The 25,499-nt window shown below is 37.4% G+C and overlaps 2 protein-coding genes across 8 annotated transcripts in view; both read right to left on the minus strand.

Annotated features, from left to right (window-relative positions):
- Positions 1-1,683: 1,683 nt before the first annotated feature.
- On the minus strand, positions 1,684-7,606 carry gfi1ab (growth factor independent 1A transcription repressor b). 2 transcript variants are annotated; one of them, XM_056246364.1, is made up of 7 exons: positions 7,500-7,606; positions 4,686-4,889; positions 4,147-4,347; positions 3,175-3,557; positions 2,943-3,080; positions 2,672-2,837; positions 1,684-2,570 (listed from the first exon to the last, which is right to left on the minus strand). In XM_056246364.1, the coding sequence occupies exons 2-7, from the start codon at positions 4,795-4,797 to the stop codon at positions 2,392-2,394; spliced, it is 1,179 nt and encodes a 392-aa protein (XP_056102339.1). In that variant the 5' UTR covers positions 4,798-4,889; positions 7,500-7,606; the 3' UTR covers positions 1,684-2,391. The 2 variants fall into 2 exon arrangements, with proteins under 2 accessions (XP_056102339.1, XP_056102340.1); XM_056246365.1 differs by lacking the exon at positions 7,500-7,606 and having other exon boundaries at positions 4,686-5,182.
- Positions 7,607-9,281: 1,675 nt separating this feature from the next.
- The window catches only part of evi5b (ecotropic viral integration site 5b), a 64,677-nt gene continuing 48,459 nt past the window's right edge, over positions 9,282-25,499 (minus strand). For all 6 annotated transcript variants that reach the window (XM_056246362.1, XM_056246357.1, XM_056246358.1 and 3 more), the window contains 2 exons: positions 13,445-13,540; positions 9,282-9,888 (listed from right to left, as the gene is read on the minus strand). In XM_056246362.1, the coding sequence (XP_056102337.1) occupies positions 9,616-9,888; positions 13,445-13,540 (369 nt within the window). In that variant the 3' untranslated portion in view covers positions 9,282-9,615. The remainder of the gene's footprint in view (positions 9,889-13,444; positions 13,541-25,499) is intronic.

A 25,499-nucleotide genomic window follows, 5' to 3' on the forward strand; every position in this document is an offset into this window, starting at 1 on the left:
TAAATATTAACCTAATTCAAGGCATATTCGATTTTCCCTCACAGCAGCAGGACATGTAAATCCCACCACAGCCATGTGCTGATCTCTCTTTTCTCTAGAATAAATATGCATTTTCCTGTTCCTCTCAGTCAAATCTTCGGGGTTTTAAAATATTCAGTATTTTCGCGGGCCTGAATGCAGTAAGATTTGAGCTATCAAAAGTCAGTGATTTCAACCTTTGATTGTTTCTTCGCACTATACCAAAACTTGTGCTTCTAAGTTGTAACACAGAACTAATATCATGGCATCTCGAAAAATGTTGAGGGTACTTTTGGAAAATGAGAAATTATGTTTTTTTTTTCCGGCTAATGCAGCGCGGTTGCGTTGTTTGAAACATATTTTAAACCGTAGCCTATATTATTTACCTTCATTGTGCCAGATCCCTAGATAAGCTGACGTTATATCCCGAGGTTGAATCCTGTTATATCCTGCTGAATAAACTCCCTTTATTTACACTTAGTTTAGTTAACAGCGGAGATCCAACTGTGTTTAGAGTGTAAATAAAAGGGAATAATAATTTTCATGGTCAGATAAGACGAGACAACAAGCCGTTTGATTCGATATCTGCACATAGCATATCATTTGCACACACAAAAATATAATAGGCTATATAATTAATGATTTGATGCAATTATAAATATTTACGTATTAAAAATAGACTAAATACAAAGTGATTTCAATAATGTTAAATGTGGCATGTGTTTCTCAGGAATAAATCACTGGGAAAATTAACAGCAGCGTCTGAAACAAAATGAACAGTAAAAATGTTACTCCAAGTTTTAGATGATTTAGTTTTAGCATTTTTTTATTAAAAATGAGCATAAAGTTTAACTGCCATAAAATGTTAAATAATAATAGGCCTATAAATAGTATACAGTTTTTAATAGAATCCTAATTTTTGCAGTTTTATTCACTAGTCCCAACACAACTGAATTAAGTAAATGGGGAGTGTAGGCTACACTGAAATTAATTGAGACCAAATTCAAAAGAATTGTGCTGCATTTGCTCATTTTAATCAAGTAAATTGAGCAGTAAACAATCGGGCCTAAATCAAATACAACAATTAGGCTATATTTGCAACATGATCACTTTGATGACTGTTGAATTTCATTTAAACTTTACACAATATGCTGCTAATTATGTTATCTTCAAACATAAATGTATAAAGTTGATTTAAGTGTATTTTTTAGTAGATCAGTTCAATAGAGTAGCATAGCTTTATTTTGTGACACTTTTTTGTGGTCTCCTATAGTAAATAGCCTACTGAGATTTATAAATAATTTATCATGTGTCTTTATTTTTCCCGTCCCTTTCTTTTCTAATATCGAATAATTCTTGCTTCCCATTAACTTAGGCTATTTAATGGTGTTTCAATAATTCTTAACTTGAAAATATAGGCCTAAGATAATGCGAATGCACTGATCGCGAAACACATGATAAGTGGAATTTCCAGCTCTGTTGCGAATAAATAGGCCTATAGGCTATTTTTATTTAAAACGTAACGAAATGCTTTACAATCATAAAATGAAATGGACTAAGCTTAGCTTGATGCGCAACGTAGCCTACAGAGATTTAACAAATCATATGAAACAACAACTTTGTTTATTAGCTACACACACACAAAAAATACACGGTAGAAATATCTCTTCGTAGTTTTCTTTATTTCAATAAATAGTGTAAATTATATAAAACAAATAGGGTATTTGTCAATTTAATTTATCTGACAGGGTAGCCTAGCCTATTAAGTAAATCTATTTACGCTAAAGAAAACGAACCTAATAGAAAAGAAGAAATGATGACTGTAATGGTTCGACAAGCCAAATAATTTAAGTTGGGCTATAGTACACAAACAATCCTTTTATTGATGAAATCTCGCAGTCATTGTAGTGCTTGTTTTGCCAGCATCCCATTTGCAGCGTTGAAAACAAAGTGACATTCTTTTGAGATGCGGTGATTTTTCTCTACTTCAGCTGATATTTTGGGTGATACAGTGTCCTTTCTCGCGGCGGTTATATTTCGTCCCTGATTATTTTGGTGAAAATATTTTGGGTTCAGACACGATGCCTGACATGTTTCTGCAGCGGACTATTGATTTGAATGAAGATACCCTGTTATAATATCACCATGAAAGCTGTCAGACCTGCTGGCCTGCTGCTGACTCGTAGGCAAATCTCACAAAGCATAAACAGCTCTACAACTAATGTAAACGCTATTAGTCGCCAACTCTAAAACACTGATTTAATGTTTTATGAATGAGCATTTGTAGCTTGTTAAATTAAAAAGCCTGTTAAAGTCCCGACGGGTTTTCCAATAGTGTTTGGTAAAGTCCTTGACTCATGAACCAATGTTTCCTCACTTCAGTCCATGTTGTGTTTCCTTGTGTCTTCTTAAATCGACCTTGCGCTGGAATCCTTTGCCGCAGAGGTCACATCCAAACGGTTTGAATCCAGTGTGTTTTCGACTGTGCGTTATCAGATTGGAGCTCTGACTGAAAGCTTTCCCACACACCTGACATTTGTGTGGCTTTTCCCCTAGGAGAGAAAATCCACACGTCAACGTTTTCATCCAAGGTTCTATTTTATAGATACAGTTCTAGATACATTTCCATAGGCTACACCTTTATTTCGTTTACCTGTGTGGATGAATGTGTGTTTCTTCATATCTGATTTCTGGTGAAATCTCTTCCCGCAGTACTGGCATGGGTAGGGTCGTGTATCGGAGTGTATAAGGAGATGAGTGGACAGAGTGGATGATCTTTTAAAACTTTTCCCACAGATTTTACAATCAAAACTTCTCTCCTGTGGGATAAAAGGCGTGTTTGTTCAAATTCAATCGATTTCAGTTACACTAATTAAACATTTGTGCTATGATTTTCATTCTTAAATATGAACATGATGAGTGACCTGTGAGTGAACGGCTTTGTGTTGTTCCAGACTGACCGCGTGTCCGAACGTTTTCCCACAGATGTCGCAAGCAAAGGGTCTTGTTCCACTATGCGACCTCCGGACGTGAACTTCCAAGCCATGTGGTGTAGAAAACACCTGTGGAGCAGAGAGGACCATCTTTAATAAATAATGTCTAATCGTGATTTCTAAAAACAGTCGAGCTAATTTGCGCTATAGGCCTAAACATTACCTTGCTGCATTTGATGCATTTGTATGCGCCATTTAGCAGGAGACGACTACACATCGCATCGGAGCTGGACTTGATCTCAGTTCCTTTTCCCAGAATGCTGGTGTCATCATAAAATCCAGAGGCAGTGGCGCGCTCGAATAGGGTGGCAGTGGAGCCGTAAATGCCTGCGCCAGATCCTCGTTCAGTGAATAGAGAGGGCTCGACATGCACGCGCTCATTGTAATAGGCTGGAGGAGTTGGCCGCTCGTGAGAGTGGTGATGATTGAGATTATGTACCAGCTGTCTGAATTCACATCCCGAGTACCTGCTCCACGCGTAAGGCCTGAAAGGGACGGCGAAGGGCTGTGTTTCCTCAACGGAGGGTGAAAAAGATTTGGCTGACTCTGTTAAAAGAGAAAAACGATCAATTAGCCTAATGATTTCCGTGTTTTAAATATGCTGTTATTCGGTTTAGAATTATAGGCTATAGAGTGAATGTTAATGTTTCCATTGATAGCTCTGCAAGATTGCTTGCTCATCTGCGATAGGCTATGTCTCAAAGACGTTTCCTGTCAGATATGTTAAATAGACATTTAGAAAATGTCTTTAAGATGTTTAGTATGATTACTAAGATGTAAAATTGCTTTATCTAAAATGTCTTTTAGATGTTTTCCAGATTTATCTTAGAGGCCTGTATGTGCTAGCCTACTGTAGGCTATTTATTTGTCACGTAGCTACGTTTTGTGACAAAATTTGATAAGGTCAAATAGCTTATATGATATACTTTTAAAACAAATGTTTTTGTGATATATATTTGCTAAACATTGTTTTATTCAAATTCTGTCCGATAGTAATCCGAAATGAACGAAAGCACCCGTGCAATAACTTCCACCGCCAGGTATAAATAATATAAAAACTATCATGCATTCACACTATAGTTGCAATTTTATGGGCTTTAAATATTTAGATATCTTCAATAAAGTACACCCCTACCCGGTGATGCTGATGGTGATGGAGGTCGCCAAAAGTCCTCGTAATCTGACGAGCGGTCGCACACGCTTCCCCCAGAGCTGAGAGGAGATTTGGAGGAAATATCAGCTTGATCCACCAGGCGAGAGTCCGGTGAACAAGCATCAGTCGTGTCGCCTGTCAGAGCATCCGTACAGCACTCTGACTCGTCTGAAGTTTTGCTTTCTGTAATGATTTTTCCCAGTCAAAACCAGCTGTAAACTACTGAATCCGAATCTCACAACATAGGCTATGGATAAAACGAAAATCTAGAATCCAGACTTTTCCCCACACAAATGTAGTCTGCGTACGCTCAGTATTTTACCATCACTTTCTTTCTTAGACAAATAAACAATGACCTCATTATGTTTATGTAGGAATAAAAAGAAAAGAATCTACAAGACAAGCGTTTTTTTTTCTTTCGTTTTTTTTGCATAAATATATATATTCTGTATGACAATTGCAATGCATTGTTCTCTGTAAATCGTTTATCATTTATAATTTTACATGTAATTTTGACATACCTGCGCATATGTGAGCTAAAATAGAATCAAGTCTTTTGTAGTCATCCTCCAAAGATCGTGGCTGGTGGTAGCTGTGTGCTTTTTTGCTCTTCACCAAGAAAGACCTAGGCATTGTGTCTCCTCTAGTTCCTTCCTTCGATGTCCTCGGTCATTAGTGAAGATCAGGCAATCTGTCAGATCCACAGATGCGCTGGCTTTTTATCTCTGAAAAGATTTGAAGACCATTTGGTTGAAGAGCAGCGCGTCTGTATAGAGGATGGCAGAGTGGGAGCATGCGTAAAGCAATTCTCTCGTCTGCCAGGTGTTATGAAGACAGGTGCTTTAAAGGGACAACTACCAAGCCTTAGGCCTGTGATTGGTCCGCCCCTCTATGAGAGGAGAGACAGGTCCGGGGGGAACCGTGGCTATCAGGATAAGTGATACACTGTTTTATCAATGTGTTACTCAATCCCTAGCTGCAGGGGGAGAGGAAACCAGGAGACGGCAACCCAGCCTGTGTATGCCTTTGCAGCTAACGATTTGCGCAGGGTTTTGTAGACTTGCTGTTAAAAAATAAAAAAAATTCTTCCAAAGCACATTTAAAAAAAAAAAAATTTAGGGACTGCTTATTTAATTTGTTTTGCGTTCACCTATGGATCATGCACAAGGGGGCATTTTGAGTCCTTTATATAGACATATATAAAATGCTACAAATAGGTCTATATTGTTATTGGCTTTTTTTCTTAACACATAAACAGAAATCGTGCTGACTATGTATTTATTTTTGTTTGCTGTAGGCTATTAACAAATATGTAGACTTTCATTAGGGCTAGATAAAATATTTAATTTAAAATGTATTCAATAGCCTATTTATTATTTTATTCAGTATTTTTTTTTAGATTTAAGTTTCGGGTAATGTGCCAAAAACACCCCTCCAGATATAATTCAATAGCCTAAACTAAACACTATGGCATAAACGTCGTCATTATTAAACTCTTCAAAGCCAAATATGTTCTTCCCTTAATCACTTTATCTTATGTTTTGCTACAATTGTCCAAAATAGGCCTTTGAAGTCATTAACCCCGTTATCATGATTTTTTTAAAGAAAACAATTGGATTTTTAAAACAGTTATTTGTAAAACTAGCCTAAGATAAATAGTCTATCAAATATTTATATTTCTAATAAACACATTGAATTGTCGTGACCTTGCGCAAGGCCAATGCCGAATGAACAATAAATCTGTCAACCCTGTAACCTCGACTCTAACACAGTCAAAATCTTTTTCACAAAACCTTTTTATTTTTATAAAAGGTTTAATTTTCCAGATTAAGTTTTATTTATTTATTACGTTTTATTAATTCCAATCATCTCAATGGCAAAAAAAGTGTCCCAATCAACCAGAATTCACCCCTAAAGTTAATGTCCGAAATTAGAATGCAGCTTTAAGTTCTCAAAAACGCTGCGGTTGAATTCATACTTGACTATAGGTTCATTAACCGGACTTTATCGAGATGATCAAGTAAAACTTGGTTTTAGTAGAAATAAAGCTGTCCACACGCCAGCGGGGTCACGGTGATCTCGAGTTTCGTGGCTGTTCACTGAACAGAGCGTCCTTGTTCAGAGTGGACGCTGGTGATCTGTCGTGGACACAACAGGGACACGCATTCAGCTCGTGCGGCAGACAATCAGTGGGAGCCCGTAGGCCTACATCAGCCAATCAGTCTCCGTCTCACCTGCCTTTGACTCGTGACAGCCGTCTCGCAAAGTAATCGCTTCACTTCACTAGAGCGCTGTCTGTCATTTAGGGCAAAAAGCTGTAAAAAAAAAAAAAAAATGTGTGGGGCTAACCGTTATCTTTACTGCTTCATCTCGTTATTTGGACATGTTTCGCTCACTTTATGATCAGTTTGTAGCCTATGGATTTATGAAATCTGTCGCGCCCATCAGATAGGCTACCTATAATCGCACAGTCCAGGATCCGCAGAAGAGTGAGTGTGTTTGATAGCCTACTGCCAACAGCGAAGCGCAGGAAATCAAAGCGCAATGTGCCCTCCGTCGATTAGACATGCCACCCCAGGGTATCCGGTAGATAGGATACCGATAATGCAAGGACACTGTTGCCAATATCTTGACTGATGTTCTGACTGACGTTATCTCACATACTGTGTACTCCATCACGAGAAACATTGGAAACAATCATATTTAGGCTATCCCACATAACGAAAGTGACAGAAATCTAAACACGGCAAGCTATACCGAACACTAGGAGAATAAATAAATAAATGGATAAATAAATAAATGATCTCAATAACAGAACAAAATAGCCTTTTATGTCGTTCCATAGACCTGCGTCAATGTCATGATACACATGAATTAACTCTCAGAACAAAATAAACAAACGAAGATAAAAAAGCAATATCCTGACCATTGCTTCCTTTTTTTTTCCTAATTTTTTTTTTTAATATAGGCTAGCCTAAGGATGTGCTTTAAATATTGTACTTCTAAAATACATAGCCTGCTCTTTAGTTATAAAGATGGGCTAAATAATATTTTTATAACGCTACCAAAATCTTTATAACGCTTCTTTTCTATTTGTTCATGTTTATCGTCCTGCACAGTTGAATGCCATCAACGGAATACCAAGCGGTGCAAATTAAAACGTTTGCATTTGTTCTGGACAAGTAGCCGAAAACGTTCCAGAGATAGCCTAGTCGAGTTTTTTAAACGCGCGAACTGTGATTGCTCTTAGCGAAACCCTGATTCAAAAATTATGTTTAATCAGTCACTTTAAATCTAACGAGAGCTCATTCCCCAACAGGAATTGCAGTACTTACCCGATAGCCTAACACAATTAGTTGTAAGATGATTTCAGGACAGTTGAGGTGTTTTCGTTTAAGGCAAAGAGCGCACAGCCAATCTCCTCTCATGGGTTTTAAGCGTACGAGCATCTAAACACGCACACACACAAACTTCCTGAAGAACGTTTTTTTGCGACATATCTCAATAGTATTCCAGTGTAAAGAGGGCTGTACCTTCAGCAGCTGTTTATTTGTCTTGAAAACCAGCGTTACACAAAATATTAAACCCTAATAGTAGCCTATAATAAGAGAAAAATACACGCCCGGATATTGGAATTTTTTTCTCGATTTCAAGAGAAACTAATTTAGAAAATAGTATTGTATTCAATGTTGTGAATAATGTATTTAAAAAAAAAAAAAAATTGGATTACCACACATTTTCGTTTGACTAATCAACTCAGTATTTCATGCTGCTGCATGGAAAATAGCGACCAAAGCATGACAGTCACAGGCTACTATCAAATGGTCTTTTTATTGTGATATGAATCAACACGTCCATCATCTTCAAGACACTTATCTTGCATTGTCAACAGTCTGTATAGCGTTTCATGCCCACAGGAACATTCCACAGGAATTCACTGTTAAACACTCAACTTTTGTAAGGTTTTAGTTTATATTACAATGGTTATTCTTAATTGCTTTAAATCACTTTAGTGTTTTGTGCTTTGCAAGCTCGTTTAGCAAAGTCTTTATTTTGTATGTGGGCAAGGTGGACAAATAGTGTACCAACTTTACATCCATCATGATAGGTTTTAAGGCTTTCTCTCTGAAATTACTTCATTCTTTTGCTTTGAAGATGACTATCAAAGTCCACTGGGACACAAAAACTCATTGGAGAACAACAATGTAGAGTGAAACTCAATTAAATATATTGCCATAAACAGGGATAAGTAGTATTTCATTGTCGTGAAGTCATATGCATGTCATCTGTGCAAAAATCCAAACTGATTCAAAAGCTAGTCGGTACGAATATGCATGTAAAAAGAAAAGGAGGGACGATGTGTGTATACTTGTATTCTCATTGCCTGTGATAGCCGTGAGTGCTTGGCTTGAGTAAGGCCAGAGATAGGAGAACATTGTTCCGATAAACACCGCTCTCTGCCTCCAATTGCATCAGTTTGCAGCTATTCATGATTCATAACATGCTCAGCATACCACATTTGTAGAAAATATTGTAAATCAGCAAGAATTTCATAGAATCTTTCCAGGCACAAAAACAAATCAAAATTCCATCCTGTGAAATAGAGAAATGACTACATCAAAGCTACAGTACATAAAAGTTATTGGACAGCAGTGTGCCAGGAAGAGTTGTTGCCTCCAAAGACCTCCCAAATTCAGTAATACGTCCTTTAACTGTACAATACATTACAATAGACATGACATCCACTGAATACATATTTTCAAGTAATAATGGAGATGAAAAAAAATCAAAACATGTACATATTTACATAGATGCTGGTTCCTTGACCCACATTTCATAATGTGTTCAAGACCCAAACTTATAATTCATGCCAGGGAAAAAAGGACTTGATAACTTTAGATATGACACCGTTGTATAAATATGGAACATATAAATGTCATTATAAAGATGATAGTGTTCCATTCTTTAATATCCCTCAAAGTTATGCATTGACTGGTTTCTCATGGTTTCTTAAAAAAAGGATGACTTAAAAAATAAAAGCTATGACAATGATTAATGCATAAAACACTACGCTATACAAAGTCGCTTCTCAGAATGTGAACAAAAATGTGAAGACCCCCTTTTAAGGTTTGGGAATCTCGTGCCACAAAATTATTACTTTTATTACAAGGGTCTCAAAGAGCCTAAAAAGGCACATTAGCCATCTTTATTGTGGCTTAAATTAAAAGTAGTGCCAGGACAAACATCTGACGCATTTTGGCAAAAACAAAACAAATGCAGATGTAAACCATGACCTTCAGAGAGATAAGACTCCACAAGTCCATTTGTAAAGATGAATGAGGGCTTTTCAAGTTCTCCCGTTCGAGTCCAATGCTCAATGCTGTAGGGCGAGCTTACAGACCATGTTACCTTCCCAGACCTTTGATGGCAGTTTGTCACCAATCCATACGATCATACTGTAGTTGTCTTATGGCTGCCATTTGAGGGCACAGTAAGTCGTAGGGTATCTCCTTCCTCATCACCCTCACTTTCTGAGTCCTCCAGGTTTGGATGTAGTGTGATCCGGCCTCTAACCTGATGACTGGTCAGGTGGGGTGACAGCTTCACTCCATCTTCATCAGAGGACTGGTAGGATTCATTGTCACCTCCATAGTGATTGACTATATGAATCCCATCAAAACTGGGTTGGTCGGGTAATCCCTGCTGCCCTCTTAAGCATCGGATCTATGAGAAGAGAAAAAGAGAACATCAGCTCAACTGAAACTTTAACACCTTTAACATTTCATTTTACAACATGCAAATAAGCACCAGGAAACCACTTCTTCACAAAAGATAATAATAGGAAAGGTAACAGTTACCAAACACACACCAATGCACATTCTCTGGACAGCACCATCAATTTAAACAAGCACATATAGTGGGATGATGGGGCCAAAATGAGTTTTCTACACAAACAACTTTAACTACAGTCCGTCAACAACACAATCTCATGGCAAATCAGAACTATTTTACATTTTAGCAAATTGATGGCTTATTCGTATGAATTCACACAATCCCCTTCATATGCTTTCAAATGATCTGCTTACAGCCCAGTGACGGTTGGGGTTAAGGGTGGACCTTCATACTCTTTTTCCTAAAAATCGTACCAATTCATACGAATTCACATCTTGTATAATAGTTGTTTTCCTGTGAGATCAGGTTGGATAGTTCACCCAAAAATGAAAATTCTGTTATTATTAACCTACCCTAATGCTGTTCAAAGACATTTTGAAGAATGACTTCAATCGTATGGACCAAAAAAAAGTTTTTCAAAATATCATCTTTTGTGTTCCAAAGAAGAAAGAAATGCATAGCTTTTTGGAACAACATGAGGGTGAGAAAAATATTTTTGAGTGAACTATACGTTTAAGAAACAAGTAATAAGTCAGGAGGTCATCTAACCCATGCTAAAAAAAAAAACCAAGTAAATCAAATGGCCAACCGTAAGCCAATAACATAAAAGTCCTGGTGTGAAATGTGGTTTTGAACTGAGAAACTTGCTCTGTGGTATGACACGCAGTTGATAAAGATGCATACACTCTTACCTGAAACATTCTGCCTCAGAAAGACAGACATGTGGGGAGAGACGTATTCATGGGTATTGCAGTGTAACCACAATCAGTAACATTCTGTTTTATGTCCCTTCCACAATGTACAGTCATTCCAACTAATATTACCCAAATTACAAAACAACCAAGAGTTTTTAAAATGAGAACACAGTGTTCATGTGGGATTTGAAGAGGGCTGATGTGTGAGTTGTGGAGGCTAAAGAAAGAAGAAAGAGAACAAGCCGGAAGACAGCGTCAAAATGGCAAGTGAGGCCACAAGTATGACTCTGTGATGTTGAGAGATTAGCTCGAGTATGGTTTTGCTTGGTGCAAATGCGGCTGATTGGAAACCTCTCGCTGTTTAGCAACTACGTGATTTAAATAGCAACCAGATACCAGACATCCGTCCTTTTGTTTTTGAGTTATGACTAAGCCGACTTTAGTGAGGCTGATCTTTTAAGCCCAACTTTACAACTTAATTCCACAAATCTCTAGTAAACATCTGCAGATAAATGATATATATTGTGTAAAGGTGAGAGGTTTTACTAAACTTGCCGTTATGGACTGATTGTTGTTGGCTCTTGACAAATTAGATGAAAGCATCGGCAAAATATTTGAATAAATTAATACATTTTAAGGTAAAAACATTAACATAAAAATGTAAATTAACTCTAATTGTACTTACAACATTCCATGAAGCAAAAAAATATATATATAACGTTAATTTAACTGGACTTTTATTAAATGGGTCTTCTCTCAAACTACACATTCACAAACATCCAAATCAGTCTTGTTCGTAAGGGTTTGTGGCTACAGACAGGATTCATGCTGCTGCTTGATTGTGTACGAAGAGGAACCTGGCAGGTTTTAAGAGGTAAAGCTGTCTTGCTGCACTCTGTAGATAGGGATTGAGATGGATTTAGTAGAAAGTTGTTTGACCGCAAACTACCAGCCTTTTGTTGTCAGTATTAGGGAGGAGGAGAAAAATCACACTACATCCTGCCCTCTGTATAAATCAATTAAATGCTTTCCAGTTTCTGTTCTGTCACTCCACATTCAGTTTAGCTCCCTTACCATGTAAAATAATGTCTAGCTAAGAAAAAAATAATAATGCGACATGTGACATTTGACTGTGATTTCCTAAACATCACACTAGGGATGTTTAAAACTGGTTGTAACGTAAATACATCAAAGGAAGAAACATCATTGAAGTCTGTCATGCTCACTGCACATATTGTGTCAACACAACTGCTAGTGATGTCAAATTCCAAATAAGCATTACACAATCTATATCGGCCTATACCACCTACATAAGAAACATCACTGGCCGGCAAAAGAAGCTACTAGACCAAATTCTTAATGCCTAATAACACTTACTGTAAATTAACTATCATATTTGCATTATCCATATTTCCCATAAGCTCGAGACACATGAAAGGCTCTATATAGCAGTGGTTCTCAAACTTTTAAGCTATTGACTCAAAGTAACATCTACTAGAACATCGGCTGCCGCCACCACAGCAGTCAGTCGCCACACAGTGATGTCATATCTGCATAATGAGAATAATTGAACAATTTTGTAAAACACTCCAATCAGTTGTCTTTAAAAAATATATATGTTTACTTTTTGAAATATGGTTATTTAATTCAGGAAATAAGAAAACTTTATTTTACAAGTGGTCTTGTGAGCCCTTGAATCATTCCACGACCAAACCATCTCTATATAGGAAATTTATTGATCCATACATTTTTCAAGACACCAAGCCATCTACTTATGATACTTCCTCAGTAGCTATTTAACACAGAGAAGTTTAACGGTTTAGACGTGAGTCCCACAACCAGAAGTGGGCAACAACCAAAACAACACATTAGCCACAAAAACAACACCACCTACAGACAACCTAGAGTTGTCACAAGAAGTTTTTGTTTTTTTATCTATGTATATTTGAACTATTTTCTTAAAAGTGCCTAGAGATGAACTCCCTTTGGAGAGGACTTTGTGCACTCGTTTACGTGCACACACAGCTATAACACACCAAAAAAAGGAAGGAAAAAAAAGGTGCACTTTAACACATGACCTGGAGAATAAAGGATAAATAAATAAAAATAGATTTAACTGCTACTTGTTTAGAATTCTTTCAGTGTGCCATCTCCAATGACTGCAGAGCCAAGGTAATGCTAAGTAAACCGGGAACATGCGTCACTGTAAAATCTGTGTGTACCTCTCCGTTTATCTGTCTGATTGATGACCTGACAATTCGATTAGGTTGACCTTGAGTCACAGGTGCAGTCGATTTATTAAAATACAGGGTTCGACAGAACAGATTTCAGGGTGGTTACTCCACCTGTGAGCGGATAGGTGTAGCGCGACAGTGCGACGGGGCGTGTGCAGGGCAAACTGAAGTGCAGGAAGAGGCCATGCACAGGGCGTAGTTAACACTTAAAAAGCCCTGTGAAATAAACTAACAAATCTGTTCAAAGCGCTCATAAAGCTTGTGAAAAATAAGAAGCTAACCACAAAACAAATAGTAAAGATCAAAAACATACATCAGGCAGGAAAAGAAGCATCTCATAGGTGGGTAAAACATCACACTCGCCTAGTTGACTTTGACTACTACGATAAACTTCTGCTTAAAGGTACATGAAGTACATAGTCAATATGCAAAAGTATATTATAAACGCATTGAAATTACCTCATGTTTGAGATCTGCTATCTGATCCTTGAGGTCTCTGATGTACTGGCTGGAGTCTGTGTTGTTGAGTTGACCTTGGACCTTTCCTTCCTCTTTCTAAATCGAAAAAAAGAAAGAAAGAAAAGGAATGAGAGAATATTCAAACCACCTAGAACAACTAGCAACCATTTACAAAATTATTTCTTCTGTGAATAAAAAAGAAACATTATTTCCAGAATATTGTACCCTTTTGCTGTTTTCTGAAAAAACACCATAAAAGTATTATTGAGTACCATTTAAGTAGCCCATGCGCACTACATTCAAAGTCTTATGAAGAGTCTTCATCTCAGTGTCATGATCTTCAGCAGGTTGGTCACTGCTGCAACTGAATCATAAAGTAACTTGAGAACCGAATCAGTCTGATTTGTGAATGGGTCCTTTAGACCAGTTTTGGGAACTGTATAACCCGATTCACTGAAAAGATCTGACTTGCACTGTTTCCTAACCAACGTCATGACGCGATAAAAGGTATATTTTTTGATGTTAATCGGTGTTTTTGTCCTTACCAGCCATGCCAATTCTATTTTAGAAATGTTGCAGCTGGAACAACAATATACTAAGTATAACAATGATAATCTCAGGTACTGATTATGTGCTTTATTTAATGTTAAAAGAATTTAATGTGAGTTTGAATCTTGAAAATAAATTTAAGGAAACAAGAACTCCGTGTAAACAAACAAGCGTATTCTACGACAAAGCTTGTATCAGTCACTCAGTATGTATTTGTATTATTGTTTACTATTCCATGAGACATGTAGCCTGGGAAAACCCAGACAACTTCCAGCAAATTTAGATTTGCTCTGAAAGTTAGTCTGGCAAAGAGCTCATTCAAACCCATTTCCAATCCGTCGAAATCGAGACACCAATCAGAAACGTTGGGGCGGGCTTTACACGATGACGACAGCGCTGGGATTTTGAAGCAGATTTTGTAGCCTACATTACAAAGATGGATCAGGCAATCCGTCGAACATCACTCGTTCGAATCAGCTATCGCGTCTGTTTTAAGCGATTTGAACGTTTCCTTTTTGTTAAAAACCGAGCAAAGAACAACACTCGGCCGCTCTGCATACGTCATTTCCTTCATCGCTCTGATTGGTTTTAGGTCTATCCGCGACGTCCGTTGGTGACGCCCCTCTGGAAATGATTTGTCTATGACGCTTTGCCAGACCATAACTCAGTTACAACTGAGAATGGTCTGGTTTTAACCAGGCTATGAGACATGGTTAGTGTTTACTATTCCATTTCGTTGCGAGAGCAGTGCTCTTGCAGAGAGCCACCCACGTGCTCTCCTGATTGGCTGTGATTTTTTATTAAATTTGTCGTGTCTCGCAGTCATGTAGCGTTTGGTGTGGACAGACAAATTTCTTGTCGCTAGAATCTTTTCACATCACATCTGGTTAGGACACGGTGTTACATGTATTGGCAGAACATCACTTTGCTCATTAAAGCAAGTGTGGGTCTCTGCAGGTCAGAATAATGTCCATGCAGAAAGGTCTTTATAATAGGTTGCGAAAGCTGTTTCTGTTAGTTTCTGTTGTAGCCTTGTGTACCTTTCGGCACGCCCATTACTCCAACCCGTTCTCCATTAATGTTGTACAAAGCCGTGACAGATATCAATATTTACATTTAATCAGATGCTTTTATCCAAAGCGACTAACATGAGGAGAGCAATAGAAGCAATCAAACCAACAATAGGGCAACAAAATGCAAGTGCTGTGACTAGTCCCAGGTAGTCTAGCACAGTACACATAGCAAGGTTTTTTACATTTATAAATAGATATAGAATAATAAGTGTTAGTATTAATGGGTCAGGTGTTGATGAAAAAGATCTTCAGTCTTTAGCAGTTTCTTGAAAATGGCTAAAGACTCAATTGCTCGGGTTGAGTTAGGCAGGTCATTCCACTAGCTTGGAACAGTCAAGGTGAAGGTCTGTGAAAGTGATTTTGTGCCTGTTTGGGGTGGCACCACAAGGCGCCATTCACTTGCAAAACGCAAGCTTCTGGAGGGCACATAGGTCTGAAGTAGTGAGTTAGGTAAAGGGGCGAAGAGCCAGTGGTTTTTCTGTAGGCAAACATCAGTTCCTTGAATTTGATGCGAGCCCCAATTGGCAACCAGTGCAATTTTATGAGGAAAGGGGTGACGTGCACTCTCTTTGGCACTCTTGCTGTAGCCTTCTGGGTCAGTTGCAGAGGTTTGACAGAGCATGCTGGAAGGCCAGCCAAGAGAGCATTACAATAGTCCAGTTTGGATCGAACAAGAGCTTAGACAAGGAGTTGATGGGAAGGGCCTGACCTTCCTAATGTTGTATAAAGCAGTTCCTTGAGCCAAGCCGACTTCAAAGAACTCGCGGCGACGAAAACCGAAGGTGTTGTCGCCTTGCGTTGGCTGCATCTGGACCAAAAGCTGTGCTTGAACACACAGCACAGACAACAGCTGACTGTAAACTAGCATGTGCGTTCTGCGCCTCCACGAGAAACCGAAACAAGGATATACGCATATATACGAAACGTAAACAAAGTAGCGCTTGCTTACCATTTTGAATATCAGTTATGTTGATAACTTTCTTAATTTTAAGCGGCTTATTGTTATGAAAATATTCTTGTTTTGGAATGCTCGGATAGGATAACATAACATTAGATAAGCCTTCTGTCTGTGCCGTCTTGACTTACTTGCTCTCTTTCGCTTTTATTCTCGTGCACTGACTTGTCCGCTAAACTGAACATCCAATCTGCATGTAATTACAGATGAATAACACTGTTGACCCTTCCCTTACACCTTAACCAATCCTTAAACCTAACCATACCACCAAACCTGTCCTGTCCTAACCTTGAGACCCCAATATATTCATTTTTTGATATTTTTTATAAGGGTAATACATGACCAGCGGTATACTGTTAATAAGGGGTGGTTTCTTCATTAGGGCGCGCACCGCCAAAGTGCGAAAGGGACTTTTTCAATCACATTCACATTCAACCACAGAGTTACGCTAGCCCTTCACTGTTGTTCTGTCCAATCAGCGTCAAGTCACGTTCTGTGGAGTACCGCCTCTTTTTGATTTTGGCGATTTCACTCTGGCAGGCACTGCAATGCATTCTCTATGGGTTCCAGGAGGGCTCACACTAACGTGCTTTCGTCATCATACGTCACCTTAACTTGTGCAGCGATTGGTGGAAACAAATATACCTCTATTAATAATCTTTAAGCTGAAGTGATATCCAATAATTTCCTCAGTGCATAACTTACATTTCACAGACATATTCTCCATCTGTAAATGTTAGAAAGTCAAGCAAATATTTGCTTTCAGGAGTGGACGAGCCTTCTGCAAGCTAAACTTCCTCGAACGAGCGCCGCCGCAAGATGGAGCTTAATAGAATAGGAGTGCAATAATTCTGACTAAAATATACATTAACACTAAATTATAAATATATTTTGCCAAAATATTTGTTGTTGAATATTGTTGTTGGTGAACATAAATGTGCAATAGAATTTCAAACCTACAAGTGTATTTTTATGATATCAGTTTTGTTTTATTTATTTTCATTTTAAGTTTAGTGAATTTAACTACTTCTTTAAAAAGCATTATTTTGTTTTTAGTTAGATTGCAATTTTGCAATGTTAGAATGTAATGTGATTTGACCCCTTTTTTGGATAGACTGCAAGGTTACATTCACTATGTTTGTTTTCATAGCCTTCAATATGAACACTGTTTGTAGGACAATATTGATCAGGATATGAAATTAAAAAAATCTTTAATTAATCTTTAATTTTTAAATTCAAATAGAAAACAAATAATAGAAAAAATAGAAAAATACTGAGATTATACCATACATCACCATTTAGCCCAAAAATACAGATTTTTTTGGCCATTGGCTATTGGCCAACCCTACCTTATGGCATGCTTTAAATGCTGAATTTTCCATTTTTAGCTAAGCAGTAATGATACATTATTATCACTGTTAAATGGTTATTTAACAATTTGCCTACATTCAGTTCTGCATTAATAATTCAGTTGTTCACATGACATTTATTTATATAGCACTTTATACAATAGATTGCTTAAAAGCAAAAAGCTTTACATTATTAAACATGAAAAACAATGTCAGCGTCTCATTTAATCAGAAGTACAACGATTTTCTACTATAAATCAGCTCTCCAGCATGCTCATGTTTTTACTTGCGGACGTCTGACCTTAAAAGACTGAACTAAAGAAATGAACTGGAGAAGATTTCCATGTGAAAGAAGCGCACCCATTGATTACATTATCGCCACTGACCAATGGTGGTACAAAGGTGTAAACCAGCCAGAGGGAATCTTTCCTGAAAGCTCTTTTTGGCAAGCTGTTTGAACTCCCAAAACAAACTCCAAACAAACTTCGTTTTGGCCCGATTTTGTTCAAAATTACATCTCATCACTTTGTTCTTCGATATCATATATCGGGGCTTTTATCCCTATCCCACCTCAATGTCAGTAAAAGTGTTTTGCAATACAACATGAACACAATAAGTACATTGTTCATAGTACTTAAAAGTTACCTAATATAAAAAGGGTGAAAAACCAAGCAAGATTATTGTGGTGGCCATATTGGTTTACATGTATGTGAACTATTATGGCTATAAATTGGTTTACATGTATGTGAACAGATTGTGAGGCTGTTGTGTTTTTCATAGGGGTGTAACAGATCGTAGTTGATCCGTACGGACCAGACCCCACAGATCATCATGCATGTGATTCGCGGGTTAGTTGCAAAGTTTAACTATCATAGAGTGAAAGTTTATCATTTGCACGTGTTCATAAGTCTTGCCAATTTAAACATTCAAGTGCAAGAAGAGGCGAAAGAGAACTTCGTCACTCGCACACTGTTATCTGCACACAAACACAGAGAGTGGCGCTTTTCAGATATAGCGCGCACACACCGAATCGAGTACTCTTTTGCGTCTCCTTGAATTTGAATGGACAGACACATACACAAAATTATCTAAAATACCTGTCTTTCCAAATATTCTTTTAATCAGATGTTATATGTCTTAAGTCAGTTGTTCTCAAACTGGAGTATGTGAGGTGACAGATGGGGTACACGAACAAAATGCTGAGTTTTGCCATTCATTTAATTCTAACCCACCTTAAATTAACATTAAAATTGAGCAGGTAAAATGCTGTAAAAACATGACATCCAATCAAGTGACCTCATCTTTTGCGGCCAAAACTGACTGCATCCACACAAGTAGCGTGCATATGACAGATTGCGTGCAGAGTATGCAAATCACTTAGCAAATCACGCTATACTTTACTGCCGTTCTCGACAATGTACTTTTGTAAAAGTGGGGATTCAGCACTTACTAGCATGAAGAACAAATATTGACACAGACTATACATAGACATCTATTTAAGACTCAAACTCTCTTTGATACAAAAACATACCCAGTGTGTGTTCTTGTTTTTAATGTTGATCATATATTATACGATCAAGAATGCAATGTTTCCCGAATATCCACACGATTGCAAATGTGACAATGATTTTATACAACAGTTCAACAAACGAAAGGGTAATATTAAGTGATGTTCATTTTAAACATAGTATTGTCAGTATTTTATGCTCTATTTTGCAACAAAATAATAGTTCCAACAAAAACAGCAGTATTGCAGCAAAAAATGGAAAAATCGATTTAAGGGGGCAAATGTTGTCCCCGTTTGGAACGACTTACCCTCATGTCGTTCCAAACCCGTAAGACTTTCGTTCAAGCTTAATGATATGAAGCGATGAGAAAGCTTTTTGTGTGCAAAAAAACCCTAAAATAACGACTTTATTCAACAATGTCTTCTCTTCCACGTCATTTTCCTCCATTTTCAACGTAGTGTAAACAGTGCAGCGCTTCTGGGTTTTACATCAGAACGTCGGCTCACTATTGGCTGACACTGGTCATGTGTGTGATGCTGGCCAATAATGAGCCGACGTTCTGACGTAAAACCCAGAAGCGCTGCACTGTTTACACTACGTCAACAGCGTAGGAGAATGACGTGGAAGAGAAGACATTGTTGAATAAAGTCGTTATTTTAGGGGGTTTTTTTGCACACAAAAAGCTTTCTCATCGCTTCATAACATTAAGGTTGAACGGAGGTCTTACGGGTTTTGAACGACATGAGGGTGAGTAATTAATGACAGAATTTAAATTGTTGGGTGAACTAAACCTTTAATGAAAAAGGTGTGACTGAGGAATTTAACATCCTTCTGCGTACCCCCTCTTCCACTTAGAGTGCAGAGTGTACGCCACTACAAAAAGTTTAAGAACCACTGCATTAAGTGAACGTAAACAGTTGAGAGAAATCAGATGTGTATCATTAGGTCTAAAAGTGACAGCACCCTATAAATACCTGTTCCTATCTTTATCATTAATGTTAAATCAAACAACACAGCTTTAACAAAGATCTATATTTAATTTATACAGTGAACACTGTCATTTCACCCCCACATATTTATTTAAAAAAAAAAATTTGGGCTGATCCAAAAAACGATCCGATCCATGACTCAAAAACTATAATATGATCCGAAACCGTGAGTTATGTGATCCGTTGTACCACTAGTTTTTCACTGCTGCTGAATACCTTGGGGGAGCTGCGGTATTGAACAGACATGTGTATACACTACATAACATGTTTACCCCACCACATTCACACCTGTTAAAAAGGGAAATCAAAACATACACTACAAACATGCTGCAAAGAGCCGTTTTCCTCTGTATCGGTACAGTTATGGCAAGCCACACAGGACAGAGTGAAGAGTGAAAAAGGAGAAGCAGAGAGGGGTGTATTATATAGGTACTGAGGTAAGATCAACACATGCACACACACCCTAGCAGGGATGGGTGTTTTCAATTCCTGTGGTCTGCATTCGGCTGTGCATGCAGTTCTCTGATAGGCCAAAGATGGGGATGGAGAGGGATCTAAAGTGTTCTTCCAAGAATTTATGTTTTTCTTGAGGTTTCTCCCCCTCCCCCCTCATAGTGTTGTGATAAGGGAAAGGCAGTTAGCTGACTTCCTTACACTCAGCTGCATGAAATCAGCAGGTGGCAGACTGCAGCTAGGGACATCAAACGTCTGAGTAATGGCTTCCTCACTTCAGTAAAAGTGAATAAAGTACTATATATATATATATATATAAATAAATAAAAAGTACTTACATTTTTTTTTTTAAATAACAATTAAATGCATACTCCGAGAACGCTCCACAAGATATTTTTGATTATACCATCTGGATGCTCAAAATTAGTCGGGCGAATGCACGTTTTAAACAGCCTAATGTACACGCAAGTTAATCGCCGTTCTGATCTAATGTGCTGCTGCATTGTAACGCACACACATACAGACAGTAGCTACACACAGAAACATTCAGTAGCGCAGACATGTATTGTCAACACTGTTATGTGATTTATCAATAAAATAGCTTAGAAAATGAAAAGTTCTAGCATATATTTCTTAGTAACTAAAACACACAGCTTCACTATAGTAGAGACACGCTGCCAGGTGGAATTAATTCACAAGCAATCGCTCTCTCACTAATGCATTCATATAAATGTAATCTTTACTGTGCTACTTTATCAGTATCTGATTAAGAATGAGCAGAAATCTGTGAGAAATATAACGGCCCAAAGACAAAAGAACCGATAAAAATAAGCTGTTATGTAGGAGCAATAGCCTTGTGGGCAGCACTGTGTCATATGTCATTGCTGTTCACAAGGCAACCCACGTTCGACTCTCAGCTCGATTTGTTCATTAATGACCTCATCAGCGACTAGTCGACTTCAACTCGACTTTAACCAAGTCGTTCAACCTGCAATACAGAACTTTACCCTCTGAGCCTCTTCGGTCAAAAATGACCGAATGTTTTTAAATGTTCAAAAATGTTGCTTCATCAGAATGGGATGACACTTGGTGACTTTTGTCGCATTAGCTATGTGAACATACAAAAAATAATCTTTGACATGATTTGGATATGTTAAAGGATCATAGAAAAAAAGAGTCAAACTTGACTCCTTTGCGGTTAAAAAATAGGAAATGACATAGGAAATGAATGGAAAATATGAACTAATATGAAAATTCAGAGAAACTTTTGGTGATACAAACTACAAATCAGCCACTGTGCAGAAAAAAGTGCACAGCAATGAAGGGGTGACACTCTAAAATATCAAGAATGCAAATTAGACACCGACGCACACCCACACAGAAAGAGAAATGAACTGGTAAGACTACAACAAAGTGAGCAAATTTTGAGAACATGTGAATTAAAATCAATACATGAAAAAAATACAAGAGAGACTCTCTCTTGCTCACACGCACGCACGCACGCGCACACACACACACACACACACACACACACACACACACACACACACACACACACACACACACACACACACACACACACACACACACACACACACACACACACACACACACATTAATGGGTAAGACATAATAAATCACAAATCAAAAAAATCAAAAAGAGACTCTCATTCTCTCTCTTACACACACACACTTTACATTTCAAGGCTTTGGTCACTTTTGACCGTGATGGAGTGTGACCCCTAAATGAAGAGGACCAGAGGGTTAAAAAAAATTATACCTATAATTTTTTTTGTTGCAGAGTTGATATTAAAATTCTATACTATAGCCAATACTATTCTATACTATTTATAATAACAAAAAAACACTAAAAACTTGGGCAAGATTTGAGGTCTGAGCTCATGCCAGCATCTAACACGTGACTCGATCATCTCTTCCTCTCTTCAACTAGTTATCACAAAACAAACATCAGAAGGTATGTTGACAGAAACAGTACTACTTGCTGAAATGTTTTATGTCTAATGTAATCTCTCAATCAGTGTTTCTTCAACCGATTGAAACATCTTGTAAATGTCATGTAACGTTGCTCAGGAAAGCCATTCAGCCTACTTTTTACATAGCTCATTAGTCAATTAGAAAAAATCTAGAGAGGAGCATTTTGCTAAATATATGCACTTTATAACATTCATTACATTTTCACTTAACCTCTTTACACGACAACGTACTAAAAAAGGGAAAAAAAAATTCCTTTGCATGTTTGAAAAGATGACAACATTGTCAAAACAATCCCCATTCACACAGATCTGCAGAAAACGACTAAAAACGCTGTATTATGCCAGGCCAGTAGTTTGTGATGTCACTTTGTAAAGAAACACTATGCACAGACTAAACACATAATGTATTGTATATGCACATGACATCACCATTTTCAAAATTTTGCGTTTTTGTAGTTTACATGGAGACGGTATGCTGTTGTCGTGTAAATGAACAGCCAAAACGCATAAGGTTTTCTGTTTTAACTTACATTTTATGGTTATATCCTTAGCTGTAAATGTTAGAAAGTCCCATGAGTATTATCATTTAGCATATTCTGATAACAAGCGAGTCGTGAAACATCAGACTTCAATGAACGAGGGCCGGATGATGCATGTGCGTCAAACGGACGGAGCGTAGTAGAATAGGAGCGCAATAATTCTGACTAAAATACACATTTTGCTCAAATATTTTTGTTAGAAATTAAGTGTAGGTTTAAAATTCTACATGTAACACAAGTAATCATATTTATGAGCAGTAACAGTTAAGGCACTATTGTTGGAATAGCCCATTAAAGTAATATAATTACTATGTTCAGAAGAGTGCAGTGTTGTAGTCGAGTCACCAACTGTCGAGTCCCAGTGTTCGAGTCCGAGTCCAAGTCCGAGTCACCAAAGAAGAGTCCAAGTCGAGTCCAAGTCGAGTCACCATTACCTGAGTTCAAGTCCGAGTCGAGTCTCGAGTCCCGTGTTCGAGTCCGAGTCGAAATTATATACACTTAAGCCAAATCAAGCAACATTTTTCAGGCACTCTTTCTTGCAGCTAGACATGTGTATGATATCACTAGAATTGCCTTTGACCTTAGTTCAAATCATTGTCAACTAGCTGTGGCACGATTATTTATTTAATTGTTTAAATACATTTTTGGATGATCAGTCAACTGGAATGGATAAAGAAAACAAAAAAGAAAGCCTAATTGGACAGAGGAGGAGAAATGCATTCTTCTTGACGAATATGGTAAAAGAAAAACAATTTTGAAATGTTGAAAAGTAAACTAAATCCCAATGTAACTGTGGCAAAAAAACACAGAAAATGCAGTGCTATAAGCAGTTGTAACTCCGCCGGAAAAGAGTGGTTGCGATGTGTGACATAGTCAAGGTCGCCGTCTAGTTTGTTAGCTAAAATAAACATAATTGTGTTATTGTATGATAAGCGGAATTAAGCGCTGAGCGCGTCTGATTTTGGCTCAGCGCCAGCCATAGCACGAAAGCACAGTTTAAATCTGGTACCTTTTAATGTCACGTCACTGTACATTCGGTCCTTAGTGGTCAGCTCAGCTGCTGCAAAGTGTGCCAAAATCGAAATTGCTGATTAGATGTAGAGGAACCTATCTAGTGTTAAATGAGTGTTACGTTAACTCTCTCACGAGAATGCGGCGTAAAGTGAGTGACGTCAGTGAGTGTGTTGTCAAGCAAGGAGAGCGAGCGGTAGCAGTGTCTGTGAGGGAAAACATAGATCACGGCCGGTCTTGGACCCCGAAACAGGAAAAGTGTAACATCTTATATCAATTTTTTATAACCTATTTAGTCAGAAACAATGTCATTCATTTGATGAATTCTCAAGTCCGATTTTATATATTCTCGAGTCCGAGTCCAAGTATAGTCATCAGTCCGCGAGTCCGAGTCGAGTCACGAGTCCAGAGAATGGAGTCTCGAGTCGGACTCGAGTCCAGAGAATAAGGACTCGAGTCGGACTCGAGTCCGAGTCCAGGACTCGAGTACTCCATCACTGGAAGAGTGAATGTGTGTGTTCTTCATGCCTTTGTACAAGTTAACATTTTGGGGTTTTGTTTATTTTAAATATTTGTAAGTTTTAATTTCTGCTTTAAAATAGTAAGCAGTCAGTTGTTTTTAGGTTTAGAATGTATTTTAACCCTTTTTTGCTCATATTATACAGCATAGCCTACATAGATACATGCACTATATTTGTTTTCATAGGCTTTATATTACACATTGTTTTGAGGACAGCATTGGGTAGGATGTGGAATAATATTGTTTTAAAAAATTATTAAAATACATAATTACAAAAAAAAATCATGTATAATCTTTTGTTTTTTTTTCCATCAGATTAATCGTAAAATAATCAACAGATTAATCTATTATAAAAATAATTGTTAGTTGCAGCCCTAATTAATTTTAACATGTAAATATTACAGTACTGTACCAACTGACAGGGTTCCCTGTAAAGTTCACAGCTTTAGTTGAAAAAGAGTTGTTTTAAAAAAAAACTGTACTGTGTACTGTACCTGTGGAATATACAGTATATGATATTAAATAGGAATTAAATTAATAGCTTGTGAATTGAAATCAAATCAAATCATAAAATATGTCAATAGTCAGCCCTACTAAAAGCTAGAATAAATATTTTAAATGCAAAGTAAATTTAGGCATAACACCATTATAATGAGATTTGCTAAAGCGTACATTTAACAGTTTTACTACAGGATTAGTGTGTTTGAAGAGTTACTTGAAGTGAGTGTTAGATGATGGAATGGATAATTTAAATGTAAATGGATATATCCCATGCTAACTGATATCATTCAATTTGAAATATGTGTAATATCAGCCGATAACCAATATAGGACCAAATATTGTGCATCCCTTCCCTAATTTGTGCAGTTTTAGACTTTTTTTTCCTGTGAAGTATGAGGTAGACTACAATTCAAGTATGAGTCCCAGTTTAATGCAAATTTTATTAAATTATTTCAAATGAAACTACGAAATTTTAAGCCTTCCATGCCAATATATCTACATGTAAAAATTAAACAACTCTCATCAGAAGCTAAAATACATTCAGAAAGAGTTGAAAATATTTTCCTAAAAAAATATTTTTTTGTTCTTTATAAATCAACAGATAAACAACATAA

This window comes from Rhinichthys klamathensis, unplaced genomic scaffold, assembly GCF_029890125.1.
Source record: "Rhinichthys klamathensis goyatoka isolate OS25496 unplaced genomic scaffold, OSU_Roscu_1.1 h1tg000036l_1, whole genome shotgun sequence".
NCBI lineage: Eukaryota > Metazoa > Chordata > Actinopteri > Cypriniformes > Leuciscidae > Rhinichthys > Rhinichthys klamathensis.